Here is a 25519-nt window from a genome sequence, read left to right as displayed (position 1 = left end):
TAAATTTACCGACAACTAAGTGCTGATTGGCAACCATTTTATTTAGCACATTTGTTTAATCTTCAATCTACTGTGAGTTTCTGGTCATTTGTCAGGTTCCATTCCACTCCCACAGTACCCACGCTGCCCCCAACCTTCAACATTGTTCCAAAGACACTTGAGGAAACAGTTACTCATCTTGGTCATTTTATGACTTAAATTTAAATTTTAAATTTAGACAAACAGCACGGTAACAGGCCATTTCAGCCCACGAGCCGTGCTGCAAAGTTACCCTCAATTAACCTCCAACCCCCAGTATGTTTTGAATGGTGGGAGGAAACCTGAGCCCCTGGGGAAAACCCATGCAGACACGGGAAGAACGTACAAACTCCTTACAGACAGCGCAGGATTAACCTAAGTAAATTCTTCGAACAAACTGCAGGTACAGTGAAGGCTTCCCTTGGATCCATTTGACACCTTCTCTGGACACAACTTTTGTTTCTTTTTGTGTGTATTTGCCTTGTAAGATCATCCCAGGTCACTCAACCCTTTAAGTTCTCCACACAGTCAGAATCTTCTTCTCAGCTTTCCACCTCACCACCTTCTTCTTGCCTTCGCATCTGGTTAAAAATTGTAAAATCTTTTTCCAGATCTCAAGAAAGGTCATTAACCCCAAACTGTTGCTCTATTCCTTTGTCAATGGATGTTGCACAACTTTTTTGCTGCTTCCAACATTTCCTGTTTTAATCTGAAGGGATTCAAATGTTTAAAAAAATGTTTTCATTCTACTATGTTTCAGAGAATTCCAAGATAAAGTTACCCAATTTTAATGAATACCATATATACTTGTGTAATCGTAGAATTTTTTTGGACCACCTCTATGGACCAAAAATAAAAGGGGGGGGGGGCCGTTCGACTTTTAAACAGGTCAAACTTTTGACTTTGTCAGTACTTGCATCATTCAAGGCCTCGGGAGCTCGGATAGCCGGAACTGGGTGGTAGGTCCACAGTTAGGACATTGGGAGCTCGGATGGGGGAGAGGAGGGAGGAGGAAAAATGACTGGGGTGTAAAGGGTTTGGAGTTTGGGCAAGGATCCGCTTTAAGGAGCTCTGATGGGCAGGCGGCCAAGGCGTCGGGAGCTCTAGTAGGCGGGGACCCAGGGTGAGGATCCGCGGTCGGGGCATAGGGAGTTTGTGAGGCAGGTGGCCAAAAATAGGCAGGTAGACTTTTCCATGAGTCGTACAAAAACACTCAATATTTGGGCCCAAAAGAGGGGTGCTGACTATTACCCGGTAAATAATTATTTAATAAGGATATAATTACATAATTCCTGCCATTTTCTGCATACATTGGAGTATGAGAAGTGCCTCTGCCACTTGACACCCTTCATTTCAGATACACTGACACTCCAAGCAGGGATTTGGCATAGTCAACTTCCAACAGCTGTTCCTTCATTTCCTCACAGAACATCAACAATTATTATAACATTGTGTTTACCAGAACAAGGACTTCTTCTGCATCACTTCCTTCAGATGTTTCCTTAACTCATTATCCAGGCTACTGAACTCGTATTTGGGGCTAAAATCCGCTGGAGGAGGTGTCACAAACTTGACTTCAAATGCGGAGGTAGGGAAGTCAATCTGTAAGTGAAAGAATGAATGGTCACTGAAAATAACATCCTTTACAAGGCTGGCCAAACAGCTGAAACAAGATTGTAAATAAATAGTGGAGCAAATGTACAATCTCATTGCTTTTAGGAATTAAATGGGTCTTCCCAAAACCTACACGAGAATGCACAATTTTGCAAACTGGATACAACCAAACACGAGTGTTATGCTCACCCAGTGTTAATGATGCCTCAGTCTCAGCTTGTTCTTGTGTGCACGGGATAACCAAACATGACTTGGCCTGGCAGCAAAACAAGTCTTCAATGTCCCGTGCTTTATCAAAATGATCAAAATGATTGGAATGTTCATGGTAAAAAAATCTCAAAATCAAAAGCAATTCACTGGCCGTGAGGCATCTTGAGAATCTGATACAGAACTTCATTCAACACTCCCTGGATCCAGCACATTCAAAGGGGTGGTATGGTTAGCGCCGCACTGTTACGACACCAGCGATTGGGTCCAGGGCTAAATTTTTGCTCTGTTTATAAGAAGTTTGCATGTTTTCCCTGGAGTCCTGGGTTTCCTCCCACCATTCAAAACATACCGGAGATTGTAGGTCAATGGGTGTAATTAAGTTGCACAGGTTTATGGGCCAAAAGGGCCTGTTACCGTGCTGTGTCTAAATTTTAAAAAATTAAACCATGAAGGATTTTGATAAAGAGACCCAAAATGTAAAGGTGCTCTCCCTGCTGGGCAAGTGTGCACAAGTCAAGTGCTCTCTCAGTCTTCCAACTCGAGCAGATACAAGCCTCGTAAATTCATCCTTTCCTCACAAGACAACCCACTCATTTTCAGTAACCCTTTGAGCTGCATCCAACCGATCGCATGGGTCATAGAGCATCAAAGATACAGAGTGAATAAGGATTTGTGGCCACAGGAAATGTCCAAAGTTAATTGGCAATGTGCCCCAAGATCTCCTAACATTAAAACTAGGTGGGATGACCCTAGTGAGCATTCCCAACGAAGGATGAAGAAAGCTCCACAAATGAAGCAACCATTCACAAGAATGAGCTTTGACACTAGGTATCATTTATAATTACCAGGTCACGAGGCTCTGGTCAAAGAAAGGTTCTTGGTCATAATCAATGTTCCTCTCATTTTTAGTAGTCATTGTGTGAAAAAATCTTGTGCATTTTTTTTCCTGTGACAAAAGTATGTGCACCTGAATACTTGTGTGTGCAAATGGAACAAAACTCTTTCAAGATCATTTTGGCACAGCCTCTCTCTCATATATTGATGTTTTTATATAATACAAGTATGATTGCATTCTATGAAGTAATGTATTTAATTAAACTTGCTGAGAGATTATTTTCTTTTTTTTTATTTTTTTTAATTTTTTTTTTATATAATTTTTTTTATTTTTCACACCATAAATCACAATAGCCATGATATACACTTTTTCTTTTCCACACATTTACAGTGATTTTTTCTCCCCCCCCCTCCCTCCTCCCAAGCCACCCCCCCCTCTCATCCATTTTAGGTATACAATCTAGGTTGCATTAATTCAGTCAGACAATGTTGTCATTCAACAAAAATACACCAGAAATTCTACTGAGTCCATTCTTTTCTTTTCTTCTCCTTCCATCAACTTAGGTAATGTTTGTTCTCGGTAGGTTTTCGCTATTGTATTTAATGTAAGGCTCCCATACTTGTTCGAATATTTCAATATTATTTCTTAAACTATATGTTATTTTTTCTAATGGAATACATTTATTCATTTCTATATACCATTGTTGTATTTTCAAATTATCTTCCAATTTCCAGGTTGACATAATACATTTTTTTGCTACGGCTAGGGCTATCTTGACAAATCTTTTTTGTGCATCTTCCAAGTCAATTCCAAATTCTTTATTTTTTATGTTACTTAGGAGAAAGATCTCTGGATTCTTTGGTATATTGTTTTCTGTTATTTTATTTAATATCTGATTGAGATCATCCCAAAATTTTTCTACTCTCTCACATGTCCAGATTGCATGAATTGTTGTTCCCCTTTCTTTTTTACATCGAAAACATCTATCAGATACTGTTGGGTCCCATTTATTTAACTTTTGCGGTGTAATGTATAGTCTGTGTAACCAATTATATTGTATCATACGCAGCCTCGTATTTATTGTATTTCTCATCGTTCCAGAACATAATTTCTCCCATGTTTCCTTTTTTATCTTTATATTTAAATCTTGTTCCCATTTTTGTTTAGTTTTACCATTTGTTTCCTCATTCTCCTTTTCTTGCAGTTTGATATACATATTTGTTATAAATCTTTTGATTAACATTGTATCTGTAATCACATATTCAAGGTTACTTCCCTCTGGTAAACTCAAATTGCTTCCTAATTTATCTTTCAAGTAGGATCTCAGTTGGTAATATGCCAGCGCTGTATCTCCAGTTATATTGTACTTATCTCTCATTTGTTCAAAGGATAAGAATCTACTTCCTGAAAAACAATTTTCTATTCTTTTAATCCCTTTTTTTTCCCACTTTCTAAAGGAAAGGTTGTCTATTGTAAAAGGGAGTAGCTTATTTTGCGTCAATATTAGTTTTGGTATTTGATAATTTATTTTATTTCTTTCTACATGAATCTTCTTCCATATATTGAGGAGATGGTGTAATACTGGAGAAGTTCTATGTTGTACCAATTTTTCGTCCCATTTATATAATATGTGTTCAGGTATCTTTTCCCCTATTTTATCTAATTCTAGTCTCGTCCAGTCTGGTTTTTCCCTTGTTTGATAAAAATCTGATAGGTACCTTAATTGTGCGGCTCTATAATAATTTTTGAAGTTTGGCAATTGTAAGCCTCCTTGTTTATACCATTCTGTTAATTTATCTAGTGCTATCCTCGGTTTCCCCCCTCTCCATAAAAATCTCCTTATTATTTTCTTTAACTCTTTGAAGAATTTTTCTGTCAGTTGTATTGGCAATGCCTGAAATAAGTATAGTATCCTTGGAAAAATGTTCATTTTAATACAGTTTATCCTTCCTATCAGTGTTAGTGGTAGCTCTTTCCAATGCTCTAAATCATCCTGTAATTTTTTCATTAGTGGATTGTAATTGAGTTTATATAATTGGCCTAGATTTTTGTTTATTTGCACACCTAGGTATCTTATTGCCTGCATTTGCCATCTGAATGGGGATTCCTCCTTAAATTTTGAGAAATCCGCATTATTCATAGGCATTGCTTCACTTTTATTTACGTTTATCTTGTATCCCGACACTTCTCCATATTCCTTCAATTTCTTATATAGTTCTTTTATTGATAGTTCTGGTTCTGTTAAGTACACTATCACATCATCCGCAAATAGACTGATTTTATATTCCCTGTCTTTTATTTTTATTCCTTTTATATTATTATCTATTCTTATCGATTCTGCTAGTGGTTCTATAGCTAGCGCAAACAATAATGGTGATAGTGGGCATCCCTGCCGCGTTGACCTGCTTAAGTTAAATTGCTTTGATACATGTCCATTTACTGTCACTTTCGCTAACGGTCCCTCATATAATGCTTTAATCCAATTAATATACTTCTCCGGTAAACTGAATTTTTGCAATACTTTGAACAAGTAATTCCATTCTACTCTGTCGAAGGCCTTCTCTGCGTCTAAAGCAACTGCTACTGCCGGTGCTTTATTTCCTTCTACTGCATGAATTAAGTTAATAAATTTACAAATATTGTCTGTTGTGCGTCTTTTTTTGATAAATCCAGTTTGGTCTAAATTTACCATTTTCAGTACCTGTTCTGCTAATCTGTTTGCTAATAGTTTAGCTATTATCTTATAATCTGTGTTTAGCAGCGATATTGGTCTATATGACGCTGGTGAGAGTGGATCTTTCCCTTGTTTTAGTATCACTGTAATTATTGCTGTTTTACATGAATCTGGTAAGTTTTGTGTCTCATCAATCTGGTTGATTACATCCAGGAGGGGCGGTATTATTAGATCTTTAAATGTTTTGTAGAATTCTATTGGGAGTCCATCCTCTCCTGGTGTCTTATTATTTGGTAAATTTTTTATTATCTCTTGTATTTCTACTGTTCCAAATGGTTCTGTTAATTTATTTTGTTCCTCTATTTGTAGTTTTGGTAGTTCAATTTTAGTCAAAAATTCATCTATTTTCCCTTCTTTCCCTTCGTTTTCAGTTCGGTATAATTGTTCATAGAATTATCTGAAGTTTTCCTTAATTTCTTTTGGATTATATGTAATTTTTTTGTCTTTTTTCCTTGTTGCCAATACCATTTTCTTAGTTTGCTCTGTCTTAAGCTGCCATGCTAAGATTTTGTGTGTTTTTTCACCTAGTTCATAATATTTCTGTTTTGTCTTCATTATATTCTTCTCCACCTTATATGTTTGTAATGTTTCATATTTTATTTTTTTATCCGCCAATTCTCTTCTTTTGGTTGTATCTTCCTTTATTGCTAATTTTTTTTCTATGTTTATTATTTCCCTTTCCAACTGCTCTGTTTCCTGATTATAGTCCTTCTTCATCTTGGTTGCATAACTTATTATTTGTCCTCTAATGAATGCTTTCATTGCGTCCCATAGTATAAACTTATCTTCCACTGATTCCGTATTTACTTCAAAGTACATTTTTAATTGTTTTTCAATAAATTCTCTAAAATCCTGTCTTTTAAGTAGCATGGGGTTTAATCTCCATCTATACATTCTTGGAGGGATGTCCTCTAGCTCTATTGCCAATAACAGGGGTGAGTGGTCCGATAATAGTCTAGCTTTATATTCCGTTTTCCTAACTCTCCCTTGAATGTGGGCTGATAACAGGAATAGGTCTATCCTTGAGTATGTTTTATGTCTAGTCGAGTAGTATGAGTATTCCTTTTCCTTTGGGTTTTGTTTCCTCCATATGTCCACAAGTTTCATTTCTTGCATTGATTTAATTATAAATTTGGTTACTTTGTTCTTCCTGTTAATTTTTTTTCCCGTTTTATCCATATTTGGATCCAAATTCAGATTGAAATCCCCTCCTATTAGTATGTTCCCTTGCGTATTAGCTACCTTCAAAAAGATATCTTGCATAAACTTTTGATCTTCTTCGTTAGGTGAATATATATTAAGTAGATTCCAAAGCTCCGAATATATCTGACATTTTATCATAACATATCTCCCTGCTGGATCTATTATTTCCTCTTCTATTTTAAATGGCACATTTTTGCTAATTAATATAGCCACTCCTCTTGCTTTTGAATTATACGATGCTGCTGTTACATGTCCTACCCAATCTCTCTTTAATTTCTTGTGCTCCAATTCAGTTAAGTGTGTTTCTTGGACAAATGCTATATCTATTTTTTCCTTTTTCAGTAAATTTAGTAGTTTCTTCCTTTTAATTTGGTTATGTATTCCATTAATATTTAGAGTCATATAGTTCAGCGTAGCCATTTTATATTTTGTTTATCTTCTCTTTCCGTTTTTCCATCATTACCTTTCCTCCTTTTCCATTTCTGTTTTCTTATTTTCAACTCTTTACCAGACAACATTCCTACAACATCCAACATTTTCCTTATTCTCCTATTTCTATCTTCTTTATCCCCAATCTCCCCTTCCCCTCCTGAGTTGTCCTTTATCCCTTGTCGGACAACCACATCTCCCCTCTCCATTTGGATTTGCGAATCCACTCGCAAGCGTCAACTGATTTTGCAGTGACCGCTCTTTTCCCCCACCCAGCCCCCCCCAGAAAAGATTTCACTTTTTATATGTCACAAAGGTCACTCTTTTAATTCCCTCCTTATTCTCTCTATTCCATTACCTTCCCTTATTAATTCTTGTCTATACTATCTGTGTTTTCCTCTAATTACAGATACTTTCACGTATGTCCATTGTCTCTATTCACTCTTATACCTCTTTACCCGCATACATATCAATCGTGGTCATTTTTACCCTCATTACCCGTCTTCATCCCTCAGTCTATTTTTGTCTTTACCCACATACATATCAATCGTGATCATTTTTGCTCTCATTACCCGTCTTCATCCCTCAGTCTATTTTTGTAATTGTTCTGCAAATTTTCGTGCTTCTTCTGGATCCGAGAACAGTCTGTTTTGTTGTCCTGGAATAAATATTTTCAATACCGCAGGATGCTTCAGTGTAAATTTATATCCTTTCTTCCATAAAATCGCTTTTGCTGTATTGAACTCTTTTCTCTTCTTTAGGAGTTCAAAGCTTATATCTGGATAAATGAAGATTTTTTGCCCTTTATACTCCAGTGGTTTGTTGCCCTCTCTTACTTTTTCCATTGTCTTCTCCAGTACCTTTTCTCTTGTAGTATATCTTAGGAATTTTACTAAAATAGATCTTGGTTTTTGTTGTGGTTGTGGTTTAGGGGCCAATGCTCTATGTGCCCTTTCTATTTCCATTTCTTGCTGTAGTTCTGGACATCCTAGGGCCTTAGGGATCCATTCTTTTATAAACTCCCTCATATTCTTGCCTTCTTCATCTTCCTTAAAGCCCACTATCTTTATGTTATTTCTTCTGTTATAATTTTCCATTATATCTATTTTTTGGGCTAGTAATTCTTGTGTCTCTTTAGTTTTTTTATTAGATTCCTCCAATTTCTTTTTTAAGTCTTCTACCTCCATTTCTGCTGCTATTGCCCGTTCTTCCATCTTGTCCATTTTTTTCCCCATTTCTGTTAAGGTCATATCTATTTTATTCACTTTCTCTTCTGTGTTGTTTATTCTTCTTCTTAAATCATTGAATTCCTGTGTTTGCCATTCTTTAAATGACTCCATGTATCCTCTAACAAGAGCAAGTATATCCTTTACCTTGCCTTTCCCTTTATCTATTTCACTGTATTCTTCCTCTTCTTCTTTCTCTGGGTTGGCCATCTGTTGTTTCTTTGTTGCCCTTTCCTCCTCTTCTTTCTTGTTTCCATTGTCTTCTGTGGTCTCTTCTTGCTGCAGGTGTTCTGCAGCTGTCGTTGCCGGCTGTGGAGATCGACTCCCCAGCTGGTCCCCCTCCCGTCGGTGTGTTTTTTTTCATGCGCATCGCGCATGCGCGAGGAGTCGCGCATGCGCGGTTGCGCACTTTTACTCGGCTCTGTGAGCCATTGTTGTAGTTCTTTTTCTACCGACCTGAGGTAGTGGGGTCCTCTCTCCACAGCGGGCCTCTTCGGACAGGTAAGGCCTTCACCTTTTTCCTCCGTTGTCTTCTCTTCCTCTCTTCTTTCCGTTGATTTTGATTTTTCTCCTTTTGTCTCCATCTTCTTTCCACCTTTATACTCACTTTTCTTTAACTTGTATTTCTGTGCCTTTGTATTTTCTCTTGTTTTTCCCGACTTTTCTGGAGGGGGCTGGAGTTCTCCGTCCGGCCACTACTCCATCACGTGACTCCTCCCCCTGAGAGATTATTTTCAATAAGTATAATTATTAATTACTACATTATTTTAGGTAACTAACCTTTTAGGTGACCAATAATTTCCTTTGTGCGCTGGTTGCAAAACGTGTGCATGCTGTAACATTCTCCCATTTTTTTTCAGTTCATTTTATTGTGTGGGACTATCGCTTTAAGAGAACAGATTTAGCAAAAGCTGGCAGGCTTTGGAAGCAGGAGGTTTTGAAGGTAGCATGTTCCAAAAGGTTGATACATTGGCAGAGTGAAGGGGAGCAGCCCTGGAGAAGCCAGGGGTGGAGACCATGTGACCAGCTTCTTGAAAAGACAGTACACATTTTTCTCAAGAGGTCACTTTTAGGAAGGAGCACAAGAGTCAACAGCTCTTGCACCTCCTTTGTGGGAATGAGAAACCCACTTGGCCTCATTGTGTGGTTAGAGGCAGAATTGTCAGATTTCCTCCTTTTTCTTATAGAGGGATGAGAGACTACATCGACTGACCCCTGAAATGGGTTTGAAAGTTGCAGAAGAAATACTGCACTCTTCTCGATTGACCTATAAAAAGTGTTCTAACTGCAGAAGAACGCACAAGTCTAAAAAAGTCATTTCTCCGAAACACCTCAACGAGGGTGTCGTGAGTAATCACCCCGTCTCTTTCACCCACTTCAGGAACTGTAACTTCATCTTAAAGCCTGCGTACCTCACGCATCCTAAAGCCTGCGTGTTACATCCACTTAAGGCCTGCCTGCCTCACCTATCTTAAAGCTTGCATCTCTGACCCTTCCAAAGCTTGTGTGTCTCAACCACCTTAAAGCCTGTACGTCGCATCAATTCCAAACCCAAGTGTCATCACTGAATTTCTGAAACTGAACTTTGAACTGCCTTCCGAGATTGAGCCTTGAGCTGTAATGGCGTAGGGTGTTCCACACATACCAGTATGTTTGCGCAAAGCTAGAGCTTAAGTTAGATAAATGTATATAAATTTAGTTAGCTAAATTAAATTAAATGTTATATAATTGATGATTAATAATTTAAAAGATGATTTTAAATATAACACCATCTGGGCATTTTTAAATCTCTGCTGCTGTGTACATAACAGTGCGCATGCACGCATAGCTTAGAGGGAACAGTGGTCATAATGCATTGACCATAGAACAATACAGCACAGGACCAGGCCCTTCACAGACCAACTTTAACTGCACATCCACCTGCAAATAGTTGATATCCTTGCACTCCCTGCCTGTTCATATGTCTGTAGTAATACTTCTCAAGATAGGAATTTTGTTCTTTTGCTGGTAGAGAGAAGGTCTGGTGTTAAAGAATGATATTAATCAAGGATATCTAAACAGCCCCATTATGTCCTGATTTCATAGGTCATGAGGGACAGATTGGGAAATAATAAGTGCAAATGAGAGAAGGGGAACGGTTCATACGTGGACACTCAGACCTAAAAGGCCATAGCTATGTGACAGATCTTCTTTGCTGTAGAGTATGTCCAAATCTGGGGGGTCTACAGGAAGATGCAATGCATGTAAATTTAATTTTTTTAAAAATTAGACATAACAGCACGGTAACAGGCCCTTTTGGCCCATGAGCCTGTGCCACTCAATTACACCCAATTGACCTACAACCCTGGTACGTTTTGAACAGTGGGAGGAAATTGGAGCACCTGGAGGACACAGGTATGGGGAGAATGTACAAACTCTTTACAGACAGCAAAGGATTCGAACTCCAGTCCCGATCGCTGGCACTGTAACAGCATTGCATTAACTGCGACATTAACAGTGCCACCCAAATAGCAAGTCAATATGACAAAGTAAATACTTTGAGAAAGTATTCTCAAGTGAAACTCCACAATTCCTCCTTTTCTGGAATTGCTTGCTGCATATCTCAAAAGCAAAAGTTAGCTGTTGTTGGATGCATTTGTGTTTTTCCAGGAAGAGTTTAAGTGACAGCTAACTGCTCAACACAGCTGATGGACAATTATTCTGCAAGTGGCAAGTCAACAGCAAGATTCTTCTGCTCCAGCATTTGGACCTGGTTTAAGCATACAGAAATTCCATTTATGTATGGGATTATAAAGGAAAATGATTCGGTGGATTCTTGAAAAGAGAAGAGGAAGTTTGTCTATTTAAAGAAAATAATTTGCCATTGTTGCTCACTTTAGTCAAGGTTAAAAATCAAACTATTCAGAAGCAGTGTGAACAAAATCAATGAACAAGAACTCACAACTGTAAACAGAGCTTTCTTAAATTAACTTCCCTGTTATTTGACCTCCATCAGGTTCCTCTGCATTACAGTTATCCATCTATGCTTCAGCATGAAGATTTGATTTGAGGGTACCTATACAACATACAGCAGTCAGCCATTTTCCCCATTGAGCCTGCTCCACCATTGAATAAGATCATGGTTGGCCAGGCCATTGGGCTCAGCTCCATCTACTTGCCTTTTCCCTATAACCCTTAATTCTGCCACTATGCAAAAATCTATCAAATTGCATCTTAAATATACAGTATGCAGTTAGGCAACCACTACTGCTTTCTCGGGGAGAGTATGCTAGAGAATAACCGCTCTAAGAAAGCAACTCCTCATTTCCATTCTAAATCTTTGCCCAGGAATTTTGAGGCTGTGCCTATTAATTCTCAATTCCACTGATAGGTGAGACTACTTTCCTGTCTATCCCTTTCATACTTTTATGTTTTTACAAGATTCCCGTTTATCCGCGAGTCACAGATGACTTAATGTCTCATAGGCTAACCCCCTCCTCTCTGGAATCGACCTGCTGAATCTCCTCTGTGCTGCCTCCAAAGCCACTATATCCCTTCTCAAGTAGCAAACTAGAACTGCACACAGTGCAGCCTCACCAGTACCCTGTACACAGCTGCAGCAGAACCTCCCTACTCTTAAATCCAATGCCTCCAGCAGTGAAGAAGATCAAGATTCCATTTGCCTCCTTGATTACCAGTTGCACCTGCAAACTATCTTTTTGCGATGCATCCACTTCCAAGTCCCTGTTCATGGCAGCATGCTGCAATCTTCACCATTTAAATGATAATCCGATTCATTACTTTTCTTCCAAAGTTTCCCAAAGCATTGTACTTCATCAGCCAAACACTTGCCTGCTCTCTTAACCTATCTGCACATCTTTCTGCAGACTCTCCACATCCTCTGCCCTATTTGCTTTTTCACTCAATTTCCTGTCATCAGTAAATTCAGAAACTCATACTTGGTCCCCTCCTCCTTAGTGCTACTCTGCTCCCCACTGATTGCCAACTAGAGAAAGACACATTTATCCCAATTTTCATTTATTCTTCCTTGACCTAAAAATTTAGCCCCATTTTGAGATCATCGCATACGACCATTGTAATTTAACTCGAGCCAAGATACTACTAGATACTTTGTATTGAATAAATTACTTCTGGAAACACAATCACAGACTATGTACGTCAATCACCTGCCAACTTACACGGATTATCATATGGCTGTTTATGTGCAAGGGGCTTCTGTGCTTGGAGTTGTTTGATGGGATCTTTCATAGGCATGCACAGAGTCGATGTAGAAAGATTCCCATGGTGGGAGATTCTAGGATGAGCGCACAACTTCAGGATTGAAGGGGGTCCACATAGATCAGAGATGGAGAGGAATTTCGTCAGTCAGGGGGTAGTGAATCTGTGCAATTTGTTGCTACAGGAGGTTGTGGAGGCCAAGCCATTGGATGTATTTAATGGTGAGATTGATAAGTTCATGATCAATGAGAATTTATTGTCATGAACAAGTCATGAAATTTGGTGACTGCAGCAGCGTCACAGAGCAAACATTAATATTATAACCATCTCACAACACGAGTATAAATAAAAAAAGTAACAATGATGCGGCACAAAAAGCGAGGCCGTGTCTTTGGTTCATTGATTATTCAGGAATCTGATGGCAGCAGGGAAAGAAGCTGTCCTTGTGCCATTGAGTGCTCGTCTTTAGGCTCCTGTACCTTTTTCCCAATGGTAGCAGAGTGAAGAGGGCATGGCCTGGGTGGTGGGGTCTTTGAGGATAGAGGCTGCTTTTTTAAGATACCACCTCATGTAGACGTCCTCGATGGATTGAAGTCTGGTGCCTGTGATGTCACAGGCCGACTTAACAACCCTCTGGAGTTTATTCTTGTCCTGAGAGTTGGTGCCTCCATACCAAGCAGTGATGCAATCAGCCAGAACACTCTCCACATTACACCTGTATAAGTTTAAGAGTTTTTGGTGACATACTGAATCTCCTCAGACACCTCACCTTCTTTGCGATTGCATCAGCATGGAGGTTCCAGGACAGATCCTTGGAGATTTTGACACCCAGGAATTTGAAGTTCTTGACCCTCTACACTACTAAGCCCTCGATGAGGACTGGGTCGTGTTCCCCTGACTTCCTTCTGAAGTTCACAATTATCTTGGTTTTGCTGACAATGAGCACAAGGATGTTGTCATTACGCCATTCAACGAGCTGCTCTCTCTCCCTCCTGTACCCTTCCTCATTGGCGTTTGTGTTTCTTCCGACAATTGTGATGTCATCAGCAAAATTGTGGATGGCATCGGAATTATGCCTGAAAACAGTCAAGGGTGTATAATGAGTAGAGCAGTGGGCCAAGTACGCATCCTTGGGGTGTATTGATGATCATTGAGGAGGAGACGTTGTTTCCAATTCGTACTGACTGTGGTCTTCCGACATGAAAGCCAAGGATCCAGTTGCGGTGGTGGTGGGGGGGGGGGTGGAGGGGGGAGGTACTGATTAGCTACTGCATCAGAGGTTACAGGGAGAAGACGAGGCAGTAGGGCTGAGTGGGAAAAATGGATCAGCTCATGATTGAATGGTGGGACACTCAATGGGCAGAATAGCCTATTTCTCCCCCTATGTCTTATGGCCTTATATTCACTCAAGCTAGAAAAAGCCTCAGTTTAGTTACATTCCAAAGGGGCAAAGCCTTTTTCAGTCCAGCAGTGTTAGCCTGTGACATGTACTCAAGTCCCTGGAGTGAAGCTTGTAGCTCAAATATAACAAGAATGCTACTGTAAAAGCAATTAAAAAAAACACCCAGAATCTAATCCGTGAAGGTCATCTTTGCTGGATGACCTCAGAACTGCAATTAATCACAAAGCAAGAGATTGAAAGGCATAACATTGTAAATGTTTTCCAGTTGTCAACTTGAGAAACCAGATTGATACTGTAATTGCAGTTTTAAAAATGAAAGTCTAAATAAAAAGCTAAAAAAAAATTTCCGAAAGAGGGAACTGCAGCTGATCTTCCTTGTTAATTGAGTGCCACATCAGCACACAGGGTAGAGAAAGCCAGAGGAGCCGTCCTGGAATCTTCACTGTGAGCAGTTGTTTGATCAGACCCAGATGGGAACGCACACTTCAGGTCACTAATGTTTTCTCAACAAATCCTGCCAAAAGCCTTTGCTTTTTTTTTGAGGCTTGAGATAGGTTTTGCCCCAATAATAGTTTTAAAATATTCAGTTTCCCCTCCCCCCCATCCCCACCCCACTCTATTATCGGCTTTCTCTTTCATAGATTGGCACACATCATACCTTGGAGTGAAGAGAATGTGTGGGGTCTCCTTTCAGAACGCTGTTAATTTGGCAAGGAACCACCATTGGAGAGAAGCTGAATACATGCAATAGCTGCTCACCCTCGAGTTTCACTTGCTGTATCTGCTTGCTGAAGTTTACTTTGAATAAAATACACGCCAAAGCTTTTTGTTGTCACCATTACAAGATGGGTAGGATGGAAACTAATTTGCACACAGCAAGCTCCTTTTAAAAAAAAAGGCCACAATCCTGTTCAGACATTGATTTGAAATGAACCGAAAAACTGTGAGTGATCTAATTGTTCATTTGCAATAACGGGGAGCTGGTTTTTAGTGGGTCAGATTTGCAGTAGAGTCAGAAAATAAAACAGCCATTCTCAACCCTTTTTTTGGCGATAGCCCCCTTAGGACTCTATTCAATGTTTATGGGCCCCCTTCCCTGTGAAGCAGTCATTTAGTTGGTTTCTTCCATACTTCTACCAACTACATAAAAAATATTTTATGATTTCAGTCCATAGCGCCCCCAACCCCCAACTTAAATGTGCTGTGGCCCCAGGTTGGGGGTGGGGGGGGGGGCAAGAGTGGGTGGGGAGAGCATATGGCAGCTGTGGAGAATGGCTGAGAGAAAAGGAACAAGCCCCACTGCAGAGACTTGAACACATCACTCAGGCTGAATCTGTCAATGGGCGAGTATAACATTTCTGCTGCAGTGTTGGCTACCTTTCCACTTACCAACTCCACTAAATCAGATTATTTCATTACTTTGAACAGATTTTTACAAAAACTTTTCCTGCATTGTGCAATGACCATTCAAAGGATTTCATTAATTGTAAAGCATTTAAGTGTCCCATTGTTAAAGTGAGAGCCATAGAGAGGTATAATATGGAAATAGGCTCCTACACCGAGTCAATGCTGATCAACCACTTATTACATTAATCCCATTTTTAAAAATTTCTCCTCAATTTCTCAGCTACTCCTCACAAGTTTTACCAAAAACCTGTGCACTAGGGTAATTTACAGCACCAGTTAACCCACCAGCCTGCACATCTTTGGAAACCCAGATAGTCACTGGGACAACAATCAAACTCCACACAAACTCCACTTGAGATCAAGACTGAACCTGGTTCTCTGGCACTGAGGCAGTGGCTCAACCAACAGAGCTAATTTTAGTAAACATGCTTTATTAATGCATCCTTCCTCGCTAATGTAAGAGTGATGTTAAAACTGTTCGGTTGTAAACCATATTTAAATCAGAAAATTTCGACTCCATTCCTCTCTCCACAGATGCCATCTGAGCAGAGTATTTCTTGCTCATTATTTTATTTCAGATTTTCAGGATCTGCAGCCTTTTCTCCCCTCACAAGCCAATTATTGCTGATTAGTAAAACATTATTTAAAAAAAAACATCTTTTAAAAAAATTTCACCCCTCTGACATAATTTCAAATATTTGGAAAAAAAAATCATCTGATTGCAGTTGTAGGCTGGAGACATGATGACATCAAGAAGACAAACAGCTACTTCTAAAAATAAGTACTCCCCTATTACGTTTCAGAAACTCAAAACTCCCCTCAACTTGAACCAAAACCCATTGCCAACTGTACTTGCTTCTTGTTAAATTAAAAATGGCGGGGCGCATGGTTGAAAAGACAGCTCCAAGTAATGATGCAATCTCTGGTCCTGTTTCGTCTGGTCTGTGATCAAAAAAACCACTGCTAAATGTAAGGAAAACTAAAATCTGTAGATCCACTAGGCTAGAGGACTGTGTGAATATGACTTAATGAAGCCAGCTGGCCCGGACACCAAGCTAAAGCCTACTGCTGAAACTATGGGAAGATGTTGTCGGGAATGGTGTGCCACACGAGGAAGAGGTCATCAGAAATGGTGGGCAAGGATGCAAAAACACACTAAACATGCTGGCAATTGTTTAAGACTCAAAAAGAAATCTGTCCAGGCCTGAGCTCCTGACAATTTTACTTGCAAATATACTTTCTCTGGAAAATTAACTGGATTATCGGCGGCTGTATCTGAGGGAAATTGTGTTGGGGGGTGGGGTGGGGGGGAGGCACTGCTGCATTCTGGTATTTACGGAATTATGGCTCTAGGATTCCTCTCTGGATTCGACTATCCAACTAATGATATGTTTGTTTTGATTCTTTAAGTGATTGTTATGTATGGGTCTTGTGTGTTTGTGTATGCACCGTGGTCTGGAGAGACACTGTTTTGTCAGGTTGTAGATGTAGAATCAGATGACAATCAACTTGAACTTGCATTACACCCCCATGCTTTTATCTCCTTTATCTCTGTGATTTTCTCCAACCATGTAATCTTGTCAGACTTCTTCAGCATGCCTGCATTTAATCACTTTCCCACTGCTGACTGTCTTCAACTGCTCAGGCTTCAAAACTCTTCTTGCAAAACCATTTCCATATGACCCCAACTTTCACATTTCACGATCGGCCGCAATGTGTCTTTTTGGATTAATAAGCATCACCTCAAGGACTTTTGAATATTTTTTGCCATGTTAAAGATGTTGTATGTTGATGAGAGTAAAGGAGAAGCAACAAAAAATTCTCTCAAGAAAAACAGAAGAGACATCTACCTACTAAACCAGACTGCTCTATTTCACAATCTGAAGAGCTGACATAAGAGTTAGAACATGAAGAGTTGCAACCCTCACTTGCATGGTGGCAAAGGTTAAGAGGTTCCCTAATGACAAAAGAATTACTCTCAAGCTTGTCTAACAGACAAGACTGAAGTCAGATCCAAAATATTTCCACAAAGACATATGCAAGTGAGAGATCGATCACTTTGTCATGGAACATGGGATAAAGTTGGGGGAAGAGCGCTGAATAATTAATTACTATGTTACTTGGGCCATATTTCTGGTCTACAAAACTTCTTCCTACCATATCTTCTTTGGCTTGGCTTCGCGGATGAAGATTTATGGAGGGGGTAAAAGTCCACGTCAGCTGCAGGCTCGTTTGTGGCTGACAAGTCCGATGCGGGACAGGCAGACACGATTGCAGCGGTTGCAGGGGAAAATTGATTGGTTGGGGTTGGGTGTTGGGTTTTTCCTCCTTTGCCTTTTGTCAGTGAGGTTGGCTCTGCGGTCTTCTTCAAAGGAGGTTGCTGCCCGCCAAACTGTGAGGCGCCAAGATGCACGGTTTGAGGCGATATCAGCCCACTGGCGGTGGTCAATGTGGCAGGCACCAAGAGATTTCTTTAGGCAGTCCTTGTACCTTTTCTTTGGTGCACCTCTGTCACGGTGGCCAGTGGAGAGCTCGCCATATAACACGATCTTGGGAAGGCGATGGTCCTCCATATGATTACAATGTTAAAGGCCAATGTTCTCCACAAAGTGTTCTGTTGACATGCACAATTGGAGGTCCCTGTGTAAAAATATCACACTGAAATTCTGCCTTTCTATCAGTGATGGCAATGCAAAGCTCTTTTTAAGGCTCCAAGCTCCAGAACTGTACCAGGTATCTGCTGCCAAAGTCATTGCAGGTTTTGTTAGTAATTATGTTAAACAGGACAGAATTGTGAAACAGACTTGATGGGCCAAATGGCCTACTCCTCCTATACCTTATGGTCTATTTCAAACCAGAAGTGTTAATGTAGAAATATACCTAGCACACCAAGGTTTCCAAAGGTTTAATCAATTATTCTTTTGTATCCTGGGCAGGTGTGAAAGAGAATAGGTCGTAGGGAAACAAAATGAGTTGACAGGATTATGCTTGCAGAGATTCAAATGATCCCTTATAAAATATTACTATAAAATAGTTTCACTTGAAGACAAGGCTTGGGACTTAACTTCCCAGCTTGTAGATTCTCAGAAATCTATTTGATTGAATAAATATTGGACTATTTATGTGGTTTAATATTTGTCTTTTTCATACAGAAATCAGTTATCTGGAAGAATGCATCAGAATTTTAGCATCTTTCAATGAAAGCCAGAAAAATTTCTGAAGCCTCATTGTCACCAGTTCTCGAGATGGATTTTGTTGTATTTCACCAAAAAGGGCCCTAGCTTTAAATATGGAGTGCATCTAAACACAGTTCGTTGGAGGGACATAGCAGGAGAAGTGACATCAATGGGAGAAAAAGAATGGTTGACACACTCTTGAATGAACCATGAAAAAGAGTTTTGTTTTTTTTCCCATTCTTTTTCTCCCACTGACGCTGCACTGAGTTCCTCCAGCAGATTGTGTTTCACTTCAGATTCCAGTATCTGCAAACTCCTGTGTGTCTCTGGAAGTAGGCATCTTTGGATCAATATACTTCGCTCCCTGCCTACTGGCTGTAGGACATAAATCATTTCTGTTGGTGTGTTCTTCAGCTGCAATGCATCCTCAACTTTACAAAGAATTACATTCAAAAATTTAAAAAAGTATTCTTTTTACAAACTTGTAGTAAAGTTTTCAAGAGCACCAACAAAGGAGATGACTAACAGAGTCTTAACCAGAGAAGGGACCCAAGAATGATATATTGTAAGCTTCACTTCTTCCCCATCCAGCAACCAGTTCACAACCAATCCTACTGAGGGTGGTTCCCAAACAACTCTGTCTGAATGCTTCATCTTTATTGCTAGCAAGATGTGTTCAATTGGAGATGGAGCCTTTGTACTGTGACAGATTATAGATGTTTTTGGGAGATAAATTGGGGCAGGTTTTTTAAGTGTAGATCACATACAAACACTTTAAAACAGATCTTATTTAAAATACTGGAGCTCTGCTCATGCTAGACAGTTCGGCACCAAGAGCCTTTGCAAAAGCTTTGGAGAGTGCCCAAGAGACTTCACTAATGGATTGTTGTTTACAAAAAAGCAACATATGAAAGAACTCATGGGATCCGCAGGTTGTCTGGAGTAGAACTTGCCGTTCTAAGAAGCTCATGTGGTTTTGCAAGCAGAGAGAGTAAAACAGGCTTTTCTGAGAGATTGAGTTCTGCAGTTTTACAGTCAGCTGCAGCAGCTGGGACTGGAATAGAACAAGCTGGCAAACTTGTGGAAAAACCCCATTTGGAAGACGGGTTGTGACTGCTTAGTTCAGCATGGTCAAAGCCCTTGTGGTTCATGTAATAGGAGAGGACTAGCTACCTAATGTTTCACTTGAAAAGAAAAACAAAAAGGATCTCTGTCATATCCTGAAAGAAAGGTTATCATCTGGAAAACCCTGATGGGGCAAATTTCTTCAGCAAGACACTGATATGGCTGGTTACAAGGAATCTGTGTGTGTCCAGTGAACAACAAATATCTCTCTGAAAACTGACAAGAACTTTCCTGAGCAGTAACCATTTGCCTTTCAAGTACCAAAGCCTGGTGAACTTTATAAATGTTAAATTCTGTGCACAGTATAAGAATTGTCTGCAACCAGTGAACTTGGAGAAATGAGAAGTGAGATTGGACTGTGAATCAAAGAACTTTTCTAAACTTACATACACGTGCACTTAGAATTGGAAGGGGGTTAAGTTAGGTTAGTTAAGTTAATAGTTACTATTAGTTAATAGTAATAAGTTAAAGTTTGATCCTGTTTTCATGTTTAAAGATAATTAATACAACTTCTGTTTAAGTAACCATTTGTCTTGGTGAATATCTATTGCTGCTGGGTTTTGGGGTCCTCTGGGCTCATAACGGTACTAAGAAGTTAAACCATTAAATGACAGTTTGGCTCTATGGCAGAACTTTTCTCGGAGTTCCAAGCCTCACTTCAGTATTTAAACACAAAATATGCATCAGAACTTTCAAACTGTTTGGGGATACAACAGTCTTCAACAGGGTTGGGGATGGGGTGAGGTAGGAGGTTGGCACATGCGTTTGAGAAATAATTGGATGTTGTTCATGTACCAAGATGCAGGGAGTACAATTAAAAAAAACAAGTAAACAAACAAAAGTGGAAGATAACAAATATGTGTAATGGTAAACATGATTGCACAAGCTGTTAGGTCTGCTTTGTTCGAGAATGAGTGAGTTAGACACCAGACTGAGTCGAAATCAAGGTTCTTTATTACCGGATTGTAACACTTGCAACTAACAGTGTTAGTTGGAGAAGGCGCATTCTAACGATATCAGCAAATGGTGTTTTTTTTATACCCCAGGACACGCACTTAGTAAATTATCATACCATTACACTGTCCAATGAATAAGCTGTTGCTACCCTTCACTGTTAGTCTGCTGCTCATCAGCTTGTTAGTGCCAAACTTATCTTGAGTGTACAAGGTCACACCATCCTGTTACTCCTTAGTACTGGGTGACTCCTTCTCCAGTCCCATCTCATGTTGTTTTTACCTTACAAAGCCCATGGCTATTTACTGTCAGGTTGATCTGCCTTTGCTGTCAAACGTGAGTCCCGTGTGAGCCATGTCTGGACTCTCCAAATGCTAGAAGGCTTGCTACACCCTGGCAATATTTGGTAAGGTGGAGTACATGACTCTGTTCTCCCCATCATGCATATCACCTGCTTCTAATTTTTTCAAAATTCAACCTACCTGCTGACAAAACCCTGATCCAAGCCTTTGTCACATGTTAGTGTCACCTGGATTCTTTGTGTCTCTGAAGCTCGTGTCCAGCCCACAGATGACCTAAGATAGATAATTCCAAGGCAGGGCTGATCAGGTGAACTCTGGTCACCCTTTACTCCAAGCTTAGTTTGAGTCTCAGTTGACTGCTTGACTGCCTTTTCCTTCAGAGGATGTGGCTGGTGGACTGATGACATAACCTGGCTACCCCATCCACACTCAAGGCCATTGATGCTGGCTTACTTAATGTCATCATTGCTGATGTTCCTTCCACAGAGAGCAAATGACATACTCGGAACAAGATAGACAAGTTTAAGTACTTGGGAGTCAGTATCTCGGAGGATCTTTCCTGAGCCCAACACACCAATGGCATTGTGAAGAAACCAGGTTGACACCTCTACTTTCTTAAGAGTTTGCAGAGGTTTGGTATGGCATCAGAAACCCTGACAAATTTCTACAGGAGCGTGGTGGAAAGTGCGCTGACCGGCTGCATCACGGTTTGGTATGGGGACACCAATACCCCCCAAGCGTAAAGCTCTCCAAACGGTAGTGGGCAAAACTCAGGACACCACAGGCAAAACCCTCCCTACTACTGAGTACATCTAGAGGGAACACTACAATTGGAGAGCAGTAGCAATCATCAAAGACCCTCACCACCCAGCACATGCTCTGTTCTCGCTGCTACCATTAGGAAAGAGGTGTAGGTGTCACAAGATTCACACCACCAGGTTCAGGAACAGCATTAGACTCTTTAACTACAAACTCAATCAGGGATTTATTTAATGACTTACTTTTGCATTTTATTGATTTTTTTCCCTCTCTATATCGCAGGCAGTTTGTTTGTATTTCTTTTTGGTGACATTTATACACTGTACCCAGTTTTCTTCTTGCTCTACCAATTAGTGGTAATTCTGCCATGCCCACAGGAAAAAGAATCTCAGGGTTGTATCTGAAATATGAAGTTTGAGAACCTCTAATCTCCGATTGCTTTATTCCCTAGTGCTCTTTAATTAGCCAATAACAAAGTAGATGGCAAAATCCCCTCCCCACCCCAGACCTTTCCTTTGTCCAGGTCAATGGACTGGTGCTTGCAGGTTCCATTCTTTCCCATTTGACCGATCAAAATAAAAACCTATCAAAGGCTTCTCTTCTCATCTCAATAACGTTACTTCACGAAGCCAATAATGTTAGATTCTTTGCCTTCTCTTTTATCATGCGTCTCTGCTCCATCTGAGATGTTTGACACTACTAAATTATTTAGCAAGGAAGTCAATATATTGCATTGTTCTGAATTTCACTGAAAGCACAGTACAGAAACAAGTCCAACCAGTTTGTCCTGGTGATGAAATGTGCTTCACTGTGGTTTTAATGTTTCTTAAAATGAGTATATCAAAATAAATACAAAGATTTAAAATAAAGAGTAGTAAATGAGCAATAAAATAAACAGGATGAACAATGAAGGATTTTGAGCTATTGTGAGGCCAATTGCTTGTACACACTGTCACACAGCTCTTGGTTTGATGTAGAACTTTGACTATGTGTAACCTACCTGAATGATGACACTGTCGGGCTGGATGAAATTGCAGTCAGTTGATGTGGTGAGACTGGTTCTTTGGCAGGATGGCCACAGTCCAAGTAGCTTTCTCCCACACGACAGCACACTGGGAAACAGGGCAAGAAAAAATAAAATCACTGAATTAAGAGTGTTAAAAGCATGTACAATAAAAGTCCAGAATTCAAGCAACCTTAAAAAAACGGAATAAATAAATAGAATTAATTAAAATGTCAATAGCAGTTTAAAATTGTAAAAGTAAATGTTGTCAGAAGAAATGCACGATTCCTTAGTGAAGATGGAGTAAACATTCAGCCAGCAGAGCGCCCCAGTCGTGCCCCACCCGCAGCAGCCGTTTAAATAAAGTTGTATTTGAATAAAATGATGGCGCCCAGAATGACGAGCTGGCCAATGCCTCCCGCCTCTAGATTGACTCTCCCAAAGTGTCTCCCTGTCCCTGCCTAGTAAGAGTTTTTACCTTTATTAGTACATCATTAAGTATATTAGTAAGGCTTTATTTGTAAACTTGGGGGAGGGGGTGGTTAATTATGATAGTGGCACAGTATTACAGCGCCAGCGACCGAAGTTTGAATTTAAGTTTTGTAAGTTAGAGGAATTACCTGATTAAAGTAAACCTTATATAATTAAGGACTACAATACTTTTTTTTAAATTACTTTATATTTTGCACTGCCTTTTGTCTATCAAACTGTTTATTCTTTTTTTTTTAAATTTTTTATTTTTCACACCATAAATCACATTAGCCATGCTACACACTTTTTCTTTTTCACACATATACAGTGACTTTTTCTCCCCCCCCCCTCCCTCCTCCCAAGCCACCCCCCCACCCCCCCCCCCTCCCATCCATTTTAGGTATACAATCTAGGTTACATTAAACCAGTCAGACAATGTTGTCATTCAGCAAAAATACACCAGAAATTCTACTGAGTCCATTCTTTTCTTTCCTTCTCCTTCCATCAACTTAGGTAATGATTGTCCCCAGTAGGTTTTCGCTATTGTATTTAATGTAAGTCAATATAACTGGAGATACAGCGCTGGCATATTACCAACTGAGATCCTACTTGAAGGATAAATTAGGAAGCAATTTGAGTTTGCCAGAGGGAAGTAACCTTGAATATGTGATTACAGATACAATGTTAATCAAAAGATTTATAACAAATATGTATATTAAACTGCAAGAAAAGGAGAATGAGGAAACAAATGGTAAAACTAAACAAAAATGGGAACAAGATTTAAACTGTTTATTCTTAATGCAGGCATATTAGGCATTGTAAGAATGTGTTTCAGGCACATGTCCGGCATCCACAAACCCTGTGGCTGCCAGATACCCGGGATTTTACTGTAGTTGGCAACTTGCACAATTTCAGAATGCCACAAATCAGTTGAAAACCCAAGCAATTTTATGGGTTACCATTACTGTTCTCAAGCAAACATGGGAGCTAGTCTTTACACAGCAAGCTCCCACAAACAGCAATGCTTTTGTGCAACAATACTAATTATTCCTTTAATCTCCATGAGAAATCTCCACTAGACTTTAACGTGGGTCATACTTCTGACCTTGGTAAGAACCTGTGTCGTTCAAGGCATCGGGAGCTTGGGCAGCCAGGACTGGGTGGTAAGTCCACATTCAGGGCATCGGGAGGTTGGATGGGTGGATGGCCAGGGCCTAGGAGAGTGTCTGCGGCTCGGGCGTCAGGGGGACTGGAGGGTGGGCGGACGGGGCATCAAGAGCTCAGATGGGTGGGCGGTCGGGGCCAAAAAAACGGGGAGGTTGACTATTACACAGTATCGATGATTACACGAGTATATTCGGTACTCGTATGGTCAGCTCTCAAGTAGCTTTGTCAATTTTCTGGCTTCCTGTATTTCTTCTGCCTTGATTATTTCTTCTGTGACATAAATTCTCCCACTTTCCGTAACAACGAAAATGGTTGAACTCATCACTGCCTCCTCAACTAGAAGGAAATATTTACTCAAATAGAAATCCTTACTCTATCTTTGAAACCTATTAAATACTAAAGTAAACCAGATTCTGATGACTTAAGGATCAATAACCACCAGGCTTAGTTTTAATGCAAAAACAAAACACCAAATGCTACAAAGCTCAAATAAACACAGAAAATTCTGGGAAATATCAAGTCAAGCATTATCAGCAAAGAGTCAAGAAGAGTCGAGAGATGGTCAAAAGCCATCAGAACTGGAAGTCATTCCAGATTAAGATTTTAAAAAGCAGACTGTTGGGGTGGGGCAGAGACCGCAGGAATCTGCATGGGTGAAAGGAGGATGTGATTAAATGACAAAAAAGGCTGCTGACCATATGGCAACAGATTTGCCATAGCTAAACTCACCAGGTCTCACGTGAGGATAAAGTGCACGCTTGGTCTGGAGTGCTGGAGACAAGATTCAACGGCGGTTTTCAAACAAAAATTAGATGACTATTCAAAACAGAACAATAGCATGGTTCAAGGGAAGGGCTAGGACAATCCTGGAGGTTTGAATGGCCTCCCCTTCATAGCCAGTGATAAATCTCCCTTGATCTTGCTCTGCTTCATTGTATTCATTGCCCAGTATTTCAGATTCCTCTTCATGGCTACGATTCTCACGTGTGGCATCTTCCCATTGAACTTGCGCGTTCTGTTACAGTGACTTGGGTGTTTTTTTTTAAATGAGGATACTTAACAGATCTGAATAGAGAGATAAAAAACAAATCCAGGATTTCATTTTATTTAATTTTGAAGAATTTTGACTCTTCTGCTCCTTGTTCTTTCTTTTTCTTTGGCTTGGCTTCGCGGATGAAGATTTATGGAGGGGTCCTTGTAAAGGTCAATAATATTAGCAGTTCAATGGTGACCAACTACGGGGGTGGGGGGGGAAGGAACCTCAAA

At 39.9% G+C, this 25519-nt stretch overlaps 1 protein-coding gene across 9 annotated transcripts in view; it reads right to left on the bottom strand.

Moving 5' to 3' along the window:
* The window catches only part of pik3c2b (phosphatidylinositol-4-phosphate 3-kinase, catalytic subunit type 2 beta), a 148152-nt gene that overhangs the window by 48128 nt on the left and 74505 nt on the right, over window positions 1-25519 (bottom strand). For all 9 annotated transcript variants that reach the window (XR_011358511.1, XR_011358510.1, XM_069942020.1 and 6 more), the window contains 2 exons: window positions 22613-22724; window positions 1478-1620 (listed from right to left, as the gene is read on the bottom strand). Coding sequence is in view for 7 of the 9 variants with exons in the window: in XM_069942020.1 (XP_069798121.1) it covers window positions 1478-1620; window positions 22613-22724 (255 nt within the window). In the remaining 2 variants the exon portion in view is untranslated. The remainder of the gene's footprint in view (window positions 1-1477; window positions 1621-22612; window positions 22725-25519) is intronic.

Source organism: Narcine bancroftii, chromosome 5 (assembly GCF_036971445.1).
Source record: "Narcine bancroftii isolate sNarBan1 chromosome 5, sNarBan1.hap1, whole genome shotgun sequence".
Classification (NCBI taxonomy): Eukaryota; Metazoa; Chordata; class Chondrichthyes; order Torpediniformes; family Narcinidae; genus Narcine; species Narcine bancroftii.
The sequence above is the reverse complement of the archived record's forward strand: the minus strand, read 5'-3'. Positions and strand labels throughout refer to the sequence as shown.